The sequence below is a fragment of the Psammomys obesus genome, unplaced genomic scaffold (assembly GCF_907164565.1).
Source record: "Psammomys obesus unplaced genomic scaffold, mPsaObe1.curated_primary_1811, whole genome shotgun sequence".
Classification (NCBI taxonomy): Eukaryota; Metazoa; Chordata; class Mammalia; order Rodentia; family Muridae; genus Psammomys; species Psammomys obesus.
The window spans coordinates 5,258,316-5,275,887 of record NW_026594184.1 but is presented as its reverse complement, the minus strand read 5'-3'; the positions used below and the strand labels follow the sequence as shown (position 1 = coordinate 5,275,887).

The following is a 17,572-nucleotide window of genomic DNA, read 5'->3' as shown; positions in this document are numbered from 1 at the left end:
TGTTTTGATCTTATGCATTGCATGGGCCTCCCTGCAGCATCTTCAGCACCTCGCATCTGGTTTCTGCAACCCCCAGGCGATGGGAGTCGTCTCACTCATATCCCCGTAGGTTACAGGTAACCTGAGTAAATTCTGCCATTGACTACATGTACGACCTGGGACCAGTTGTCTACACCCCAGCATCTGAAACTGTTAGTTGGGGCTCAAGGTGAGCCCTGGGGAGAAAAACCGGCAACAGTAAAAAAGTTTCTGAAGGGATAACTGTCCGAATTCAAATCCAGGTGTCAAAGATGGAGCTCAGTTGGTAGAGTGCTGGCCTAGCATGCAGAAAACCCTGGCTTTGATCCCAGCAACTGCCTAAAATAAGGCATGGTCCAACCAGGGAGTCTGCATGGGACTGAACTATGGCCCTCTGCACTTCAGTTACAGTTGTTAAATGCTTAACAACAGGAGCAGGGGCTGTCTGACTCTGATGCCTGCCTTTGGGACCCTTTCCTCCTACTGGGCTAGCCTCAGTAGAAGATGCACCTAGTCTTGGTGCAACTTGATATGCCAAGGCTGCTTGATATCCATGGGAAGTCTCTCCTTCTAAGAAGAGAAAAGGAGGAGTGGATGAGTTGGGGAGGGGAAGTAGGCAGGGAAGGACCGGGAGGAGAAGAGGGAGGGGAAACTGCGATCAGAATGTAAAGCAAATTAATTAATTAGTTATTTTTTAAAAGGCATGGGACACTGGCCTGTAATCCCAACACTAGGAAGGTGAAAGGAGAGTGAGAAGTTTAAAGTAATCTTTGGCTTACATAGTTTAAGGCCAGCCTCAGAAAAATGAGACCCAACTCAAAAGAAAAATAAAAAACAAAAACACACAGCTCAAAATCAGACATACAATGAATGTGGGCTGGCTGGAAGTTGCCATGTTGCATCAGCAACTTCCCTGAAGCTTGCTTCTGCATGTACAAAAGGGCACACTTTGCTCTACATATACTGTCTTGCCAGGCAGTTCAATGACTGCTCCTGAAACACCTCAGCTCAGATACAAGACTATTACATGCTATGTACTATTGTGTATTTACTAAATACAAAGTTTTCTCCTCTTAGAGAAAATAGTTGTTTTGTTTTGTTGAGACTGGGTCTCACTATGCTGTTATGACTGTTCTGGCACTCCCTATGTAAAACCGTTTAAGCTTCAAACTCAGAGATCTGCCTGCTTTGGACTCCTGAGCGAAGGGATTAAAGGCATGTGCCACCATACCTAACTGGGCATAACTGTTTAATTGTGAAAAAGCCTTTACATATTTTTTTACAACCATACTTCAGCATACAAGTGTCATATTAATACATTTGGGATCATAATATGTTAGAATGTATGGTTTTGGTTTTTTTTAAGTGCTGTTTGATGGGCTGGAGAAATGGCTCGCTGGCTAAGAGTACTTGTCTCTCTTTAACGGGACTAGAGTTCAGTTCTCAGTACCCAGGTAGGTATCTCACAATTGATTATAGCAGGGATAATCAGTTCCAGGAATCCAAGCACCATTATGGCATCTAAGGGCAGCTGCACACGTGTGAGCATACATGGACATACAAACACAAAATAAATATTAAATAAAAATAAAGAGTGCTGTTTGAGTTGCTGACTTGAGCTTTATGTTTTTAAAAAAGTGAAATACATTTTTGACTTGGGATTAGGGCAGACTTTTTCAAAATGAAAACCTTTCAAAAACGTGTATGCCTGAGAGGAATGTGTTGGCGTGTGTTTGCGCATGAGTGCTGTGGTGCATCTATGGAGGTCAGAAGACTGCTTTACGGAGTTACTTGTCTCCTTCCGCCTCTGTGTAGAACTGGGAACTGAACTCAGGTTGTCGTGCTTGCATGGCAAATGCTTTTACCCACCGAGCCATCTTGTCAGCCTTAGGACAGAATTTTTCGAAACTTCTGAAGTTGCCCTAAGCATACTTCTGCCGCTTCGTTCTATGCATTTGTGGAAAGTTGTTCTCTTAGGACTGATGATTAGAAAATCAAAACATCTATTATGCTGAAGATGCTCTCTGCTTTACCATATTAAATGTTGAAGCAAGATTTAATTCTTTATGTAAAAATGAACAAAGGCATCCATCTTATTAGTATGCAAATTTGCCTTCTTTAATAAATGGAAAAAATGATATATTTACCTAGGAATTGTTGAAAACTCTTTTTTATGATTTATTATTATCAGTAAATGTTTAATTTGTATACCTATTTTATATACCTCGGTTCCTGTAAAAATTTTCAGATGAAAAAAGGTTCATGCAGTAACAGATTCAGGACGTTCTGGCTTAAAACTCTCTGCCCCTCAGTTTGCTTACATGGGGTAACTTCTACCCTTAACGATTTACAAAGTGTTCGACACCAAATAGCTGCTCACATGTTACCCTCCTCCTTTCTCTGTTTTTTTTTCTCCCCCTTTTTGTGGACGTTACGTTACATCACTCTTTGCTCTAGAAGCGTCTGTTCTTTGTCTTGCAGTTATCTAGATCAAGCCCAAGACACTGGCTTGTTGACGTGGCCTTGGTGGAGACCTGGAACCTGCAGTAGTCTAAACGAAATGTCTCTCATACGCTCCAGCCTTTGAATGCCTGGTCCACAGTTGGTGGCATCACCTGGGAGACCGAAGAGGTGCACGCTTGCAGGAGAACAGATGTGAAGGCAGGCTTTGAGAGTTTAAAGACTTACGCCTTACCCAGTTTGCTCTCTGCTTCTTGCTTGTTGTTTAAGAGGTGAGCGCTCAGCTCAATACACCAGCCTCCCTGCCTACCTGCTGCCTCATGTCCCCACCGTGATGCTGAAAAGGAACACGGCACTACAAGCAACAGATATTGATAGCTTCTTATCTTCAAAAGCTAGAATATGAAAGCAACATGTTGGCAGGGCCATACTCTCCAGATTATAATGGAACATCTACCAGCTGCAGGAGCTCCAGATGTTCATTCACTAGAAGCTGCACAACTGCAATCTGTGGCTCCATTTTCACAACTCCTTCATCCCTTCTTTGTATCATCACATCCCTCTGTTTAGTGTGTGAGCATGTGTATGTACTTGGGAGGTTGAGGCAAGAAGATCACAAGTTCAACGGCTTCTTCAGATGTAGAGAGCATTTGAGGCCAGCCTAGGCAATGTAATGAGAGTCTCTCTTAAAAGAGAAACAAAAATCTAGAAACATAGTTCAGTGGGAGCGAGCTTGCTTAGCATACACAAGGGTTTGGGTTCAACTCTCAGTACAACAGATAAAGATAGTTTGACAAGGCAAGAAAAGGACATTAGTGTGGGACCTTAACTTATATCGAGCCTGTGTATAATAAGGTAATTTTACACACACACACACACACAGAGAGAGAGAGAGAGAGAGAGAGAGAAATTAAAAAGAAGGAAAAAAAGAAAATGTATTTCTTTCATCACAGTTCTAGAAGACACACACACACGAGATAGTAGTGGTGGTGATGGTAGTGGTGATATGGAGAACACCATATTATGATTCAAAGGAGTGATAAAGGAGTCATGAAAATGGAGCCACAGTAAGAACAAAAACTCAAGTGACAACTCATGCTGGAGAGGATGTAGACAAAGAGGAACCCTCCTCCTTTGCTGGTGGAAATGTAAAATTGTACAACCACTTTGGAAATCAATCTGCCACTTTCTCAGACAATTAGGAATAGTATGTCCTCAACATCCAGCCATACCACTGCTCGGCATATATTCAAAAGAGGCTCAAGTACACAACAAGAACATTTGCTCAACCATGTTCATAGCAGCTTTATTTGTAATAGCCAGAACCTGGAAACAACCCAGATGCCCCTCAACTGAGGAATGGATACAGAAATTGTGGTATATCTACACAATGGAATATTACTCAGCAATTACAAACAAGGAAATCGTGAAATTTGCAAGCAAATGGTGGGATCTGGAAAAGATCATCCTGAGAGAGTATCCCAGAAACAGAAAGACACACATGGTAAATATTCACTTATAAGTGGATACTAGACCTATAATATAGGATAAACATACTAAAATCTGTACACCTAAAGAAGCTAAGCAAGAAGGAGGTCCCTGGGTAAGAGGATCAATCCTCACTCAGAAAGACAAACGGGATGGACATTGGAAGAAGGAGAAAACAGGGAACAGGACAGGAGCCTACCACAGAGGACCTCTGAAAGACTACCCAGCAGGGTATCAGAGCAGATGCTGAGACTTATAGTCAAACTTTGGGCACAGTGCAGGGAATCTTATGAAAGAAGGGGGAGAGAGTGGACCTGGAAAGGACAGGAGCTCTACAAGGAGAACAAGAGAACCAAAAAATCTGGGCACAGAGGTCTTTTCTGAGACTTATACTTCAAAGTACCATGCATGGAGATAACCTAGAACCCCTGCTCAGATGCAGCCCATGGCAGCTCAGTCTCCAAGTGGGTTCCCTAGGAAGGGGAACAGGGACTGTCTCTGACATGAACTCAGGGGCTGGCTCTTTGATCACCACCCTGAGTGGGGAGCAGCCTTGCCAGGCCACAGAGGAAGACAATGCAGCCAGTCCTGATGTGACCTGATAGGCTAGGGTCAGATGGAAGGGGAGGAGGACCTCCCTTATCAGTGGACTTGGAGACAGGCATGGGAGGAGATGAAGGAGGGAGGGTGGGATTGGGAGGGAATGAGGTGGGGGCTACAGCTAGAATACAAAGTGAATAAACTATAATTAATATAAAAATAAAAATGTAAATAAAAAAGAAAGAAAATGGAGCCACAGATTGCAGTTGTGCAGCTTCTAGTGAATGAACATCTGGAGCTCCTGCAGCTGGAAGATGTTCCATTATAATCTGGAGAATATGGACCTGCCAACATGCTGATTTTGTATTCTAGCTTTTGAAAATATGAAACAATAAATATCTGTTTTTTATAGTGCTGTGTTACTTTCCTCAGCTTTTTGTGTAGTATGATGACTTTTTCTCGTGTGCCCATAAGTACACATGAAAACTGTGCCTTGGTCTAATTAGTGTGGGTCTTCAGAATGGCACAATTGCTTGGATAGAACACTGAACTTCGTCTCATATTAAAAACAACAGCAGCAACAACAACAGTTTTGCTTTAACTTTTTTTTTTTCTGAGACAGGGTTTCACTATGTTCTCCAGACTGCCCTTGACCCTCCTGTTTCAGCCTTCTAAGCGCTAAGATTACAGGCTTGTGCTTTCACACTCAGCTCACATTTTTTCATATACATAAAAAGGAAAGGCAAGAGTGTCTTCCATTTCTTTCTCTGCTCTCAAATTTGGTAGAAAATAGCAAGAACCAGAGCTGTAGAGCTGTTTCCACAACTAATAGCACCTGCTGTATAATTGTGAGGACAAGAGTTCAGATCACAGCACCCACATAACAAGCTGGGCATCCCTGCAAATGCCTATAAGCCCAACTATAAGAGGGATGGAGACAGATGGATTGCTGAAGCTTGCTGACTTAGAGCCTAAATGTGAAAATATAAGCCCTGGGTTCAGGAAGAGACTCTGCCACTTCTGGCCTAGAAGATATAATTTTGAACAAGGAAGGAATGGAAGCCAACATCAACAGCCTTGTAGTGTTTCATTACTGCCAAATGTGAATAACCCGCCTCTCATGAAGACATATTGGAGAACCCCAAACTGAAGGACATTCTACAAAGTAATTTGCCTAGACTCATCCAAAATGGCAATATCATGTCGAGGATCATTTCAGGTTCAAGAAGTATTAAGAATGGTCATGACAAGTCTATATAATACGTGATTTTAGACTAGATCATGCAGTGACAAAGTCACCAGACAATTAATTTTGAATATGAACTGATGTACATTTCTTTCATATATATATATATATATATATATATATATATATATATATATATAACTTTTATTTGTTGTTTTTGAGCTATGTCATTTGGGTTGGTCTCAAACTTGATATCCTCCTGCCTCAGCTGCCTGAGTATTGGGATTACAGCTTATCTGCTTTTGGCTATGTCTGTATACAATTTTCTACAAATTCAAAGCATCTCAAATTGATATTTTAACCGTATAACTTCAGGGGTAGAGTGATGGATGAACAGTTAAGAGCATGCAGTACTCTTGCAGACGACCTAAACTTGGTTCACAGCATCCACACTGGGTGGCTCACAACTGCCTGTAAGTCCAGCTTCGGGGGATCTGATGTCTCTGGGACCTGTGCTCATATGCACATACCACCACCCCTGCCACTCATATTTGTAAATATAAATAATAAAAATAAACCATATATATGAGGCCCTGTGTTTGATCCTCAGTACCTAAAATTTTATATACATATTAATTATAATATATAATATGTATATATATATATAATTTTGAGCTTTTAATCATGTGCTTGATGGTGTGCTAGGTGCTATATATTCAAGAAAGAACAAGATATGCTGTATATGTTTAAAGTTGCAGTCTGGGGCAGGAGGGAACATATAGGGACAAAAATGTACCATGTGATAAAGGCTTGTGTGGTAGCTTCAGGATGTATGCTAAGCTCAAACTTCTGGGGAAAGGAGTCAGAGGATCTCTTTACAGATGATATAAAGAGGGGTCTTGGGCCAGGCATGGTGGCCCATACCTGTAATCTCAGCACACAGAAGGCAGAGGCAATGAGGATCTTGGAAAGTTCAAAGAGTTCAAAGAGTGCAGGACCCTATCTGAAAGAAACAAAAGAATTAAGAGAGGAGGCTTAAGTTGGTACAATAGCCATTTCCTGCATTTCTGTATCCATGTACCGGAGAGAAATAAGACAAGATTTCTATCAAGCACATTGAGGAAAGTAAGGCAGATCTGTTCTATCTGTGAGGGTAGGAGCATGATGCACAGGCTAGCCACGTCATGGTGAGCCGCAGACCAAGGGCCAGACTACCACCCTTAAGGGCCCACTCCTACTGACCTATTTCTGTGAGTTGGCTCCACCTCCTAAACTTTCCACTGCCTCCTCCCAAAATAGTGCCACCAGCTGGGAAACAAGCATTCCAACTATGAGTAGGGGAGGGAGCACTCCAGATTCAAGCCATAGCAGTTGGGAAATGTTGTGAAGTTTTTGTGTGCCGGTGAGACATGTCTGCAGAGGTGGTGGACAGATTTGGCTATAGGGAAGACACTTGAGCCCCTAGCTGAAGCAAGCCACCTGCCTCCTGAGGACTGACAACAAGGCAAGAATTAGCGTGTTGTCAGCAGCCAGGCTGAGGCTACTATGGTCTTGGAGGTAACATAAGAAGAGCAGACATAAGCAAAACAACTGGAGGTTGAAAGGCTGAACACAAGTGTGCTCACCCATGACCTTTGCTGTGATGTGTAACTGAAAGCCCAAGAGATACCAGCCCCTGGATTGATAACTATAAGTAACCAGGTTAAGGGAATGACCACAAATTAGTTAGGGTAGCTAATAATAATAATCGGGGGCAGAAGGAGAATGTCAAGTGATCATTAAAAAAAAAAAAAAAAACTAATGAAGTGAGTTTTCGAGAACAAGATGAGCTTTGCAAGCACTAAGAACAAGGTAGTAGCCAATTAACACCCAACAGAATGGGAAGAGATTGTCATTAGTAGGAAAAAAAAATCCTGAAAACAGTTCCAGGCCCCATAATAAAGGGAAATCAGCAAGGTAATGATGCTGTTTCAGAAGTCAATAGGGAATGGGAATTTCCATTCAATTATGAGATATAAGATCCAGGATGAGAAAGTACCTAAATATTCTTAGTATGAGCCTCATAGGAATTAATTTTTTTTCTTTTTAACTCTTTATTTGTGTGTGTGTGTGTGTGTGTGTGTGTGTGTGTGTGTGTTGGGAGTAGATTCTCTCCTTCTACCATGTGGGCTCTGGGGACAGAGCTCAGGTTAGCAGACTTAGGAGAGAGCATCTTTACACAATGAACCATTTTGCCGGCCCTCTTATTTTTTTTTCATACTTGGGAGATAGAGACAGGCAAATCTCTGTGAGTTCCAGGAGGACTACATAGTGAGACCCTGTCTCTCCTCCCAAATGGCAAATTTAGCAGGGCATGGCAGGTCACACCTGCTATGGAGTTTGAGGCCGCCTTTAAGTTCCAGTGTGGACTACAGAGTTAGGCTCTGTCTCAAAGAAAATAAAATTTCATATTTGGAATGAAAAGAAAGTCCCATAGATTCACCACTCAACTTCAGCACATGGTCAGTTGCTTTTCATCCAAACCCTGACCAAATGCCCTAGCAAAATGGCTGGTTTGAGGCAAAATGCTTCAAATTCAAAATTCTTCTTTGTGGTACTTTTATTCTAATGATTTATATCTATAAAGTAGATACAAATTACATACATACCTAAAACTGAGGTTGAGAGATTAAACTCATATATTTTAAATTATTTTCTCAGCAAGTAATATATTCACATGACTAAAAATACAAAAGGTAGGAGAAAGAGGGGGAAGGAAAGGTTTATGCAGTGGCTCCATGAATAAAAATGCCTCTCCACAAGCCTGATGGCCTGAGTTCAATTTTCAGGACCTATATAGTAGAAGAGAAACAGCTCCTCACAAGTTATCCTTTGACTTCCACACATGTAATACGGTATATCCTTAAAAAATGTTCATGTTTCATACATGCACACACACACAAACATACGCACACACAATTTTTACAACTCTACAAAAAGAGCCAGCCAGGTGCAAGCCCTTAGCTCCAGTACTCAAAAGGCAGAGACAGACAGATCTCTGTGAGTTTGAGGCCAGCCTGGTGTACAGATTGAGTCCTAGGTTAGCCAGGACTACATAGTAAGACCCTGTCTTTTTTTTTTTTAAATGAGTGTGGGGTCCCATTACACCTTTGTTCCCAGGTAAAATTTCCCAGCTCCAGTCCATTTACCAAAAGCTGTCTTTGGAAAACCAATATCAATGTTTGTGTCTCCTGAAAATGTTTTATGCCTATGCTGTCAAATGCACTACACACTATTAACACTCTGCTGTGCCTTGCTTCTCACAGTTATTACACAGTGATTATTTCATATCAGTACACGAAATGCATCCTTTTATACAATCACATAGCATTCCACTTTATGGACTAAACTCTGATTGGGATTTAGGCTGTTTCTCATTATATGCAGTTACAGACCAATGCGTAATGTCTGTCTCATCTTTCACAATCACTCTGCGTAAAAGCAAACATGTGGATAAGACAAAGCTCCCTCAGGCAGAGATGCTGAATGGAAGAGAATGTGTGTAATTTTGGTACATAATGCTAAGTTATGCTCACTCAGGTAAGTGTTTGAATTCTGCCTATGCTCTTTGATCACATCTTGGCTCTTTCTTCAGCTTCTTCACACTTACTTCCAGGGTCCTATGGTAGATCACTTCAACATCTCAAACTCAGAGCCACTTCTGTGACTTTAGCCTTCTATTGCTCCCTTTCTCTTTCTACTGCTCTTTGGCCCTCAAGGCTAGCACTCTGGCCTTCCTTTCCTAGAAGCCATTAGTAGTTTCCTGGCTTCCTCTCAGCTCCTTCGAATTTATCTCCATGGCCAGCCATTTTAGCTCTCCTTGTGTTAGTCTGCAGCTGGATGGGCCAGGGTAGGTTTGTAAGGTGGAGCTCCCCTTTTCTGAGGAGAAGGGGAGGGGAAAAAGGAGGAAGATGGTGGGAGGAGAGACTGGAAGGAGAGGAGGGAAGAGACTGTGATTGGGATGCAAAATGAATAAATGAACACATTTATTTTTAAAAAGAAATAAGATGGTGTATAATGGGCATGGTGGAATATGCCTTTAATCCCAGCAACTGTGAAGGCTGAGAGATAAGGGGATCCTGAGCTTGAGGTTGTCTGGGTTACAGGGTAAGTTTCTGTCTCAAGGGGGAAAAAAAAGATGATTCTGTCACAAGGAAAAAATAAGATGAATAGACAAGTTTTTCAACGACTTATAGGGTAGGATTCGGAATAGTTACCCTCAAGTAGGCAATGTAGAGAAATGTTGGACTGGATTGTATTAGGCGGTTACGGGGCTAGATATGTGACAGTTACAAAATCCAAGTGCAATTCAGAAATCAGTGTGGAACCAGGCACTTGGTTTCCAAGATTTGATTACAACAGTTCATACCCCATTGGCCTATATGAAATTTTATGTGTGACTAGAATCATTTAGTAATGACGGTAGTATTTGCTTTCAAAAATCATCGAGTGTTATGGTAATTCTGGATGCCATGCTTTGAGGCTATCAATAAAGTAGCTACTAAAGAAGACACCTCAAAGGAAAATGACAGAAGACTGGAGGCAGAACTCGATGGTTAAACGCACATAGTGATCTTGCAGAGGACAGGAGTTTAATTCTCTGCATCGATAGCAGGCAACTGGCCACCACCTATAGCTACAGCTCCAGGGAATCTGATAGCTTCTTCTGGACTCTATGGCATCTGAATTCACATGCACATGTACACACAGAGAGATACATACAATGAAAAAAAATGACAGGAATTGTAAACTCAGAGGAGAACAAAGTTGTGGAAAGATGATACAGACTGCTGGAGGTCTGAAAGCGTATCTGTGGGAATTCAAGAAATTCACTATCCACAAAAATATTTTCACACATAATAGATCTATATACGATATGGCCAAATACAGTATAACACAAACAAACAAACAAAACTAAGATTCCATTAACCACAGAGTTTTGAACATTGAAGTGACAAACATCTTTTGATGTCAAAACTTCTTTCCACAGCAAATGATACATGATGGCATCATCATTCTTAGAATGTGTAGAGATTTCTACAAAATGATGGTACTACACTTTAGCCCAAACTTGCTGTGTAGTAAGCATAACCTTGAATTCCAACCTTCTTTTGCCTCCACATCTCCCAACTGCTACATGTGCCTCCACAGCCAACTAAAATGCTCTTCAGGTAACTTTTTTAAATGAACCCACAGGAAGATTGAGGGCAAAGAATGCTGCTGTCCATGGGTGGCCTCCAATAATCAACTTTTTTTTTTATGTTTGACAGTCCAATACTGTGTACAACAGAGACACAACATCTTACCTTGAAGGCAATAATCTTTCTTTTTTTCACATCTACAAATACTATTATAATGGTTATTCTTTTTTATTTTGAGACAGTATGTCATGTATCCCAGGCTGGCCTCGAACTCCACACATAACCAAGGGTCACCCTGAATTTCTTATTCTTTTATGTCATCTTCTATGGGATACAACTAGATGGGTGCATCACCACACTCCATTTACAAAGTGTCCAGGATCAAACCCAAGACTTCTTGTATGCTAGACAGGTACTCATCCAACTGAGCTACATCTTCAGCCTCAGCCTCATATTTTTACCTAAGAAGATTTAGGTTTGCAGTTTTGGAGAGTGAAGAGGGAGAGTCGGGAGTACTATACATTGTTTAGAACACTTTCTGAGTTTGTGAGGATCCCTGAGTTTTATTGTCAGCACCAGCAGAAGAAGCATGGAGAGTGAATGGAGAACAAGAAGGTATGGAGAGGGAGGGAGTGTAGAAGGATGAAGTACAAGGAGAGGGAGGGGGTATGGAGAGGGGAAAAAAAGGTGAAGGAGTAGAAAAGTGTTCACTGCTTGAAGAGTTTTGAGCAATGTTAAACTTCCACCAAAAATATCATTAGGAATTCAGCATAGTGAATTTGAACATCACTTTCCCCACATTCCCAACAGTTTCACACTAATAAAGTACTAGTAAAGTACTAAAATCAAAACAAACAAACAAACAAACAAAAAACCGTCTGCAAATCAACATGGCATGGGAATGGATTCCAAAGCAAGCTGAAGGGAGTTTTAGTTGAACTGCCTTTGACATGCTGGCTCTAGTACTTTTCCTTTTTCAAGTTCTCACTCTAAGTGGAATCTAACCCCAGAATAGGGATTGATGTAAACCCCTGAGGAGCTTCCTACAAGTCTGGTTAAGGAAGCAAACTAAACCCTTCCTTTAGAAGAGTGAGACAAGAAATGGAAAGTATAATTAGGTTCCTCTGCTGGATAATGAAAATTTTAAGTATTTCCTTCCTTAGCAAAGTCACAAGCCAGCTGTTTGCAACTTCCAAGTGTGTCCTTTTTATTTGTGTTTAATGGAGACTTACCAAGCAAAGGCCTATGCCAAAAAAGGAACTAAATTAACCTTAGAGGGTTTTTCTTCTAGCCATACAGTAATTATTGAGGAAAAAGAAAAGGCTCATTTGCTGGTAGCTTCCTCTTTAGTGCCAGCCAAGTGCTTCCCAATGCATATCAGGACAGCATTTTTATAGTTGATGGCACTTTTGGCCATGTACTCCTTGATTCTCTGGAAAACACATACCAAGCATTACTCTTATTTTGTTTTGTCCCAAGCTCTAGTTACAGTATAAAGAAAATTTTATGGTGAGTGCTCTGTCCATTGGAACTGGTTATTAATAAGGAAAGCCTGAGAGGACCATTTATTCACACAAAACAAGAAACTAGGGGGGAAATTAGCTTTGTGCATTTCATCATAAATCATGCATAATTTAGGGAATAAAGGAGACTATTGATGAGGCTGAACAAAATTAGTTTCTGTTGCCAAGAAAAATAAAAACATTCGCTACAAATCTGTCTAATTTCCTAAGTATTTTTAAGTGTTCTGAAATTTCATGCCACCATGACTTTTACTGTCATCCTAGCAAAGATGGAGAAAGATATTTTCACAAACTCAATAAAAATTTAAGAGAAAGAAGGGACCTTATAAATGTCCAGTCTGGCTCTGTTTTATAGATCAAACATCTGAACTCCAGAGAGCTAAAGTGACCTATTCAAAGACCCTCAGAACCTGGGGCAGAGCTTGAGCTACAAAACTCAGGGCTCGGATATTCATTAAGAGCACAGTCTGGAGGCAAAAATGGCTTAGAGTTTAAGAGCACTTGCTGCTCTTGCAGAAGACCTGCGTTCAGTTTCCAGCACCTATATGGTGGCTCACAAACCACTTACAACACAAGTTCCAGGAAATTCAATGCCTTCTGGCTTCCTCGGGCACCAAGCATACATTTAGTGCTCAGAGATACAGGCAGGCAAAACACTAATAAACATAAAACAGAAATAAAGAATACAGTCTGGCCTGGGTGTGGAGATGCATGCTTTTAACCCAATCACCCAGGACGCAGAAGAAGCAGATGGATCCCTGAGTTCAAGATCAGCCTGGTCTACAAAGCAAGTTTTATGTTAGCCAGGGCTACATATTGAAACCCTATCTCAAAAAGATGCAGGCTGGTCCCTCCCTGCAAAAAGGCTAATACGTGATCTTTGTTACCAGTTTCCTTTATATTAGTAAAGCCACCAAGATTTCCAAATTGCATTCAAGTAGCTATTGCTCAATTCATTAAGGATCCAACTAATGACATCACTAATTTAATTCATTTCTAAGAGACCATGGTCATTGAATCACCTACTATTAAAGGAGTTGAGCCTAGTTGCAAGATCTCTATATGACGGGATGATGAATCTCCGTATCTACGTGTTGCAGGCTTTGGAAAATAAATTTTGTTTACTGTGTTTGTCTGAGACAGAACCTCACTATGTGGCCCAGGGTGACCAGGACTCACTGCATAGAGCAAGCTGACCCTTGATCTTGGAAGAATCTCCTGCCTCAGCCTCCCCAGGGCTGGGCTTACAGGTCTACACTACCATGACTGGCTTTGTTTTAAAACATAGGCTATCAAGGAAATAAGCTGTCTCTTTGGGGCCGTTCATAGGGCTTCCTGGTCTTTTCTAAATGCACATATTTAGACTATCTGACAACAAAATTTATCTATATAATAGAATTTTCAAGCACGACTTTTAAGATTCTAAAGCAATTTAAAACACTTGAGGGGAATCATAATTAGTTTCCCCCATAGATATCCAATACCATAGATGCATTTTCATCATGCATTTATATATAGTTGTTTCTAGGTGAATTAAAAGTTTTCATTTAGCCAAAGATATTAAATATACCCTGTTATGTGAATACTAATAATTCAAGGAGCAGAGAGAAAGATTAATGCAGATTAGAATCTTAACTCATGTGCTTTCAATAGCTTACTTTATATACCTCACTTCCAGGAGCCAATGAAACAGGCCACCCATGCAAAACTTTAAACCAAAACCAGTCCTGGGGTTTTAGGGTAGGGGATTTCTAATTGTGAGAGTTGTCTAACAAGAGAACTAATGTTGTGATAGCTGGCTCCTATGATTTCAAACTGTGGCTGCAACATACATTTTCTGGAATACATCAGAATGTTGTTCTTGCTGTTTGGTTTAGTTTTCTTTTTGTTTTTGTTTTGCTGCTTTTTTAAATGACAGCCTTACATAGGCCTGGCTAGCCTCAAACTTGCCATGTAGTGAGGAAACCATTTCTCATCCTTCTGCCTCTACCTCTAGAGTGCTGGCACTATAGCCATGTGCCACTGTTGTGGCTTATTATTATTATTATTATTATTATTATTATTATTATTATCATTATTATTATTGCAGGTTTTTCTGTTTCTTAGGGTGTCCTGGAACACTATACCATTCTGCTTCACTCTCTGGACCACAGATTGTAGGCATGTGCCAGTATATTTAGCATCTAGAATCTGCCTGGAATTTTTACAAAACTTCCTTTATTGAGGGATAGATTAAAAATGCTTCCAAAGTGGCACATGCCTATAATCACACACTCGGGAGAAAGAGGCAGAAGTATGGAGAAGGAGGACTGAAAAAATACATAAAAAAATAATCAGATTCTAAAGAGTCTATGAGTCCAACAATGCAATAAATTCTACCCTCCTCTCTCTATCATTCCAGGCCCTATGAAAACTCATTCTAGAAATGAGTTATATTACCATTATACCTTCCCTCTTCTCCTTCCCCCCCCCCTCTCTCTCATGTTTGTTTTAGAGAATGGGTTTCACTATATAGCCCAGGTTGGCCTTGAACTTGAAACATTACTGCTTCAGCTTCCTGAGTGCTAGGATAACAAGTGAGCACCACATGCTTGACTCTTATATTCCCCTTCTATGCTGCCTTTAAAGTGTAAAGAGCCTTTCATGCGTGTCTCTGGGCTCATGCTATCATAGATTGCCTTATTTCGTTAAGACTTTGTACTTCTTGCTTAAATATAGGGGTGACATCTTGTACTTCTTTACATATCATACAATTTTTAACACAAAAATTATTCTCAGAAATTCATCAGTTATTTGTTGAAAATACTTGAAATGGCTACTTTGGTTGATCTGATTATCATAAAGTTTGTTATTGTTGTTGTTATGAGGCAGGTTTTCAGGATACTTAGGCTATCCTCAAACTTTACATGTAGCCAGGGATGAGCTTGTACTCCTGATCTTCCTGCATCTAGTTCCAGGTATGTACCAGCATGACTGGCTAGTAATCATACATTTTAAGAACTCTGCTTGCTTTTCTGATCCAGAAATTCAACTTATTAATAAAGTGCATTTTCTTGTTTAAGCTCAATGAGTCATTCAAGTAAATATAGATTGCTATCCATTTATAAAGTCATGAGTAAGAGAAGAACTTAATTGAATGCATATTTTAGGCTTAAACATTATGCTTTGAAGTATTTGAGAGTTAGGCTGAGCTACATTCCCAGCCCCTGTTTTAGACTTTTTAGTAGTGTGCATACATTGCCCCAAATAAAGGGTTTTATTGTAACACTCTCATACATGTGTGAAGTGTACTTTGATAATATCCATCCCCTTTATTGTCCTTTCTTGTTCCCCTCAATTGCGTGGGTTTCTGCCAGCTAGCTTCTAGGACACTTTACTGGGGAATACTTTGATGACAAGTCTTAGGATACCAAAGAATTAAGTTAGGATGACAAAATACACCCTTAGTACATTTTTTTTTTAACCAAAACATAAAAGTTCATGCAGAAGTTACAACATCTGGAATGTGAAAATGAAAGCTCATTTAAGGAACGGAAGCTAAATAATCCTAACACTTGAGAAGGTGCAGGTAGGAAGATCAGAATTCAATCAGAATTCAATTCATTATGTAGTGAGCCTCAACTACATAATGAGTTTGTGGACAGCCTGGGCAGCATGAGACCTTGTCAAAAAAAAAAAATAAGAGCGGGAGGGCAGAGGGAGAACAAAGAAATATTTCCGGGGTACACACTCAAAATGAAAGAGAATGGACTACCAACTATGCCACCCTTGATTCTTCGCATATTGCAATGAGTTGTGGCATCCTTGTGTACAACTAAACTAGTTAAAACTGTCTATGTGTCACAAGACTATGATCCCAGTACTTAGAGTGTTAAGGCAAAGGAATTGAGAGTTCAAGGCTACATAACAAACCCAGCCTCAAAAGACCAAAAAAGTAAACACATCCCCAAGAAATGAAACAACTACAATGTGTTTGCCTGAGGTGAGAAAAGTCATTGGGATGTTATTTGCTGACCAGAAAAGTTCTTTATTTAACTGAGTAGTGGTCTCATATCCCATAATTTTGGGATGTCTCCCTCAGTCTCCATCTTTCTCCCTCTCTCCTACTGGCCCCCACCCCTCTTTGTGTGTGTGTGTGTGTGTGTGTGTGTGTGTGTGTGTGTGTGTGTGTAGAATTTGTGTAGAAATTCTAGCATGGGAGCACAGCTGTTTCTATACCCAAGACTAAAGACCCTGTCGTCCTCTGTAGGGGAATGTCATATTCTTTGTCCAAGCGCATAGTTTCAGTACGAGTTTCAGGAAGGGTACATACATTTAGCTAGCAAAATCATATGAATCAGCACTAGCACTCAATGGGATGACAGATGCCTCAGCCAGATTGCCCTTGCATCCTCTCCGTGTGAGACAGGGTCTCATGTAGTCCAGACTGGCCTTAAAGTCACTATAATGGTCTTATGATGGCTCAACTTTTAGTCTTTCTGCTCCATCTCGCAAGTACTGGGATTACAGGTGTATGCCACCAAGCTTGGCTTGTCAGTTCCTGTTATTTACCTTCATCGTTACCTGTATTCTTGAACTTATCCTTTGTAGTACAAAATTCTTTTTGGCTAAATTTCCAATGACATGCAGGAACCTTTATGTTTGTTGTTTCCTACACCTTCTGGAAGAACTATTATGGCAACCACACCTCACTGCTTCAACAACCCCTCATATGTTCTTAACTTGTGCATAGAAGGTATGACAATCAATCATGTTGAGTAACAAAGAAAATATTTTAGTTTACTTGTTCTTCACCAATTTATAGCATCCTGTCTCATTTCAGGGGACTATCATGTCTTATACTTCATACATACTCAACTGAAGGGCTGGAAATGTAGTTCAGTGCTTGCCTAGTTTTTTCAAAGCCCTTGGTTCAAGTTTCAAAATTCAGTTGCAAATGAAAAATCTCAGACCCACTCTTTAAAAAAAATCTTAACAGGAGGGACACGATGGCTCATACCTGTAATACTAGTAGTTGGGAGGCTGAAGCAGGTGGATCACTGTGAGTTCAAGGCCATCCTGAACAACACAGTGAGGTGTCTTCTCAAATAACAGTGAACAAACAAAAACAACAGCACAACCATTCCTTTGTGCCTACATCAGATTTACATCATTCAATTATATTCAAAGATAAAACA

The 17,572-nt window shown here is 40.4% G+C and overlaps 1 protein-coding gene across 1 annotated transcript in view; it reads right to left on the bottom strand.

Annotated features, from left to right (window-relative positions):
* Positions 1-12,196: 12,196 nt before the first annotated feature.
* The window catches only part of LOC129684833 (P2R1A-PPP2R2A-interacting phosphatase regulator 1-like), a 36,457-nt gene continuing 31,081 nt past the window's right edge, over positions 12,197-17,572 (bottom strand). Inside the window, exon 7 of the mRNA XM_055618069.1 lies at positions 12,197-12,304. Within this exon, the coding sequence (XP_055474044.1) occupies positions 12,197-12,304 (108 nt within the window). The remainder of the gene's footprint in view (positions 12,305-17,572) is intronic.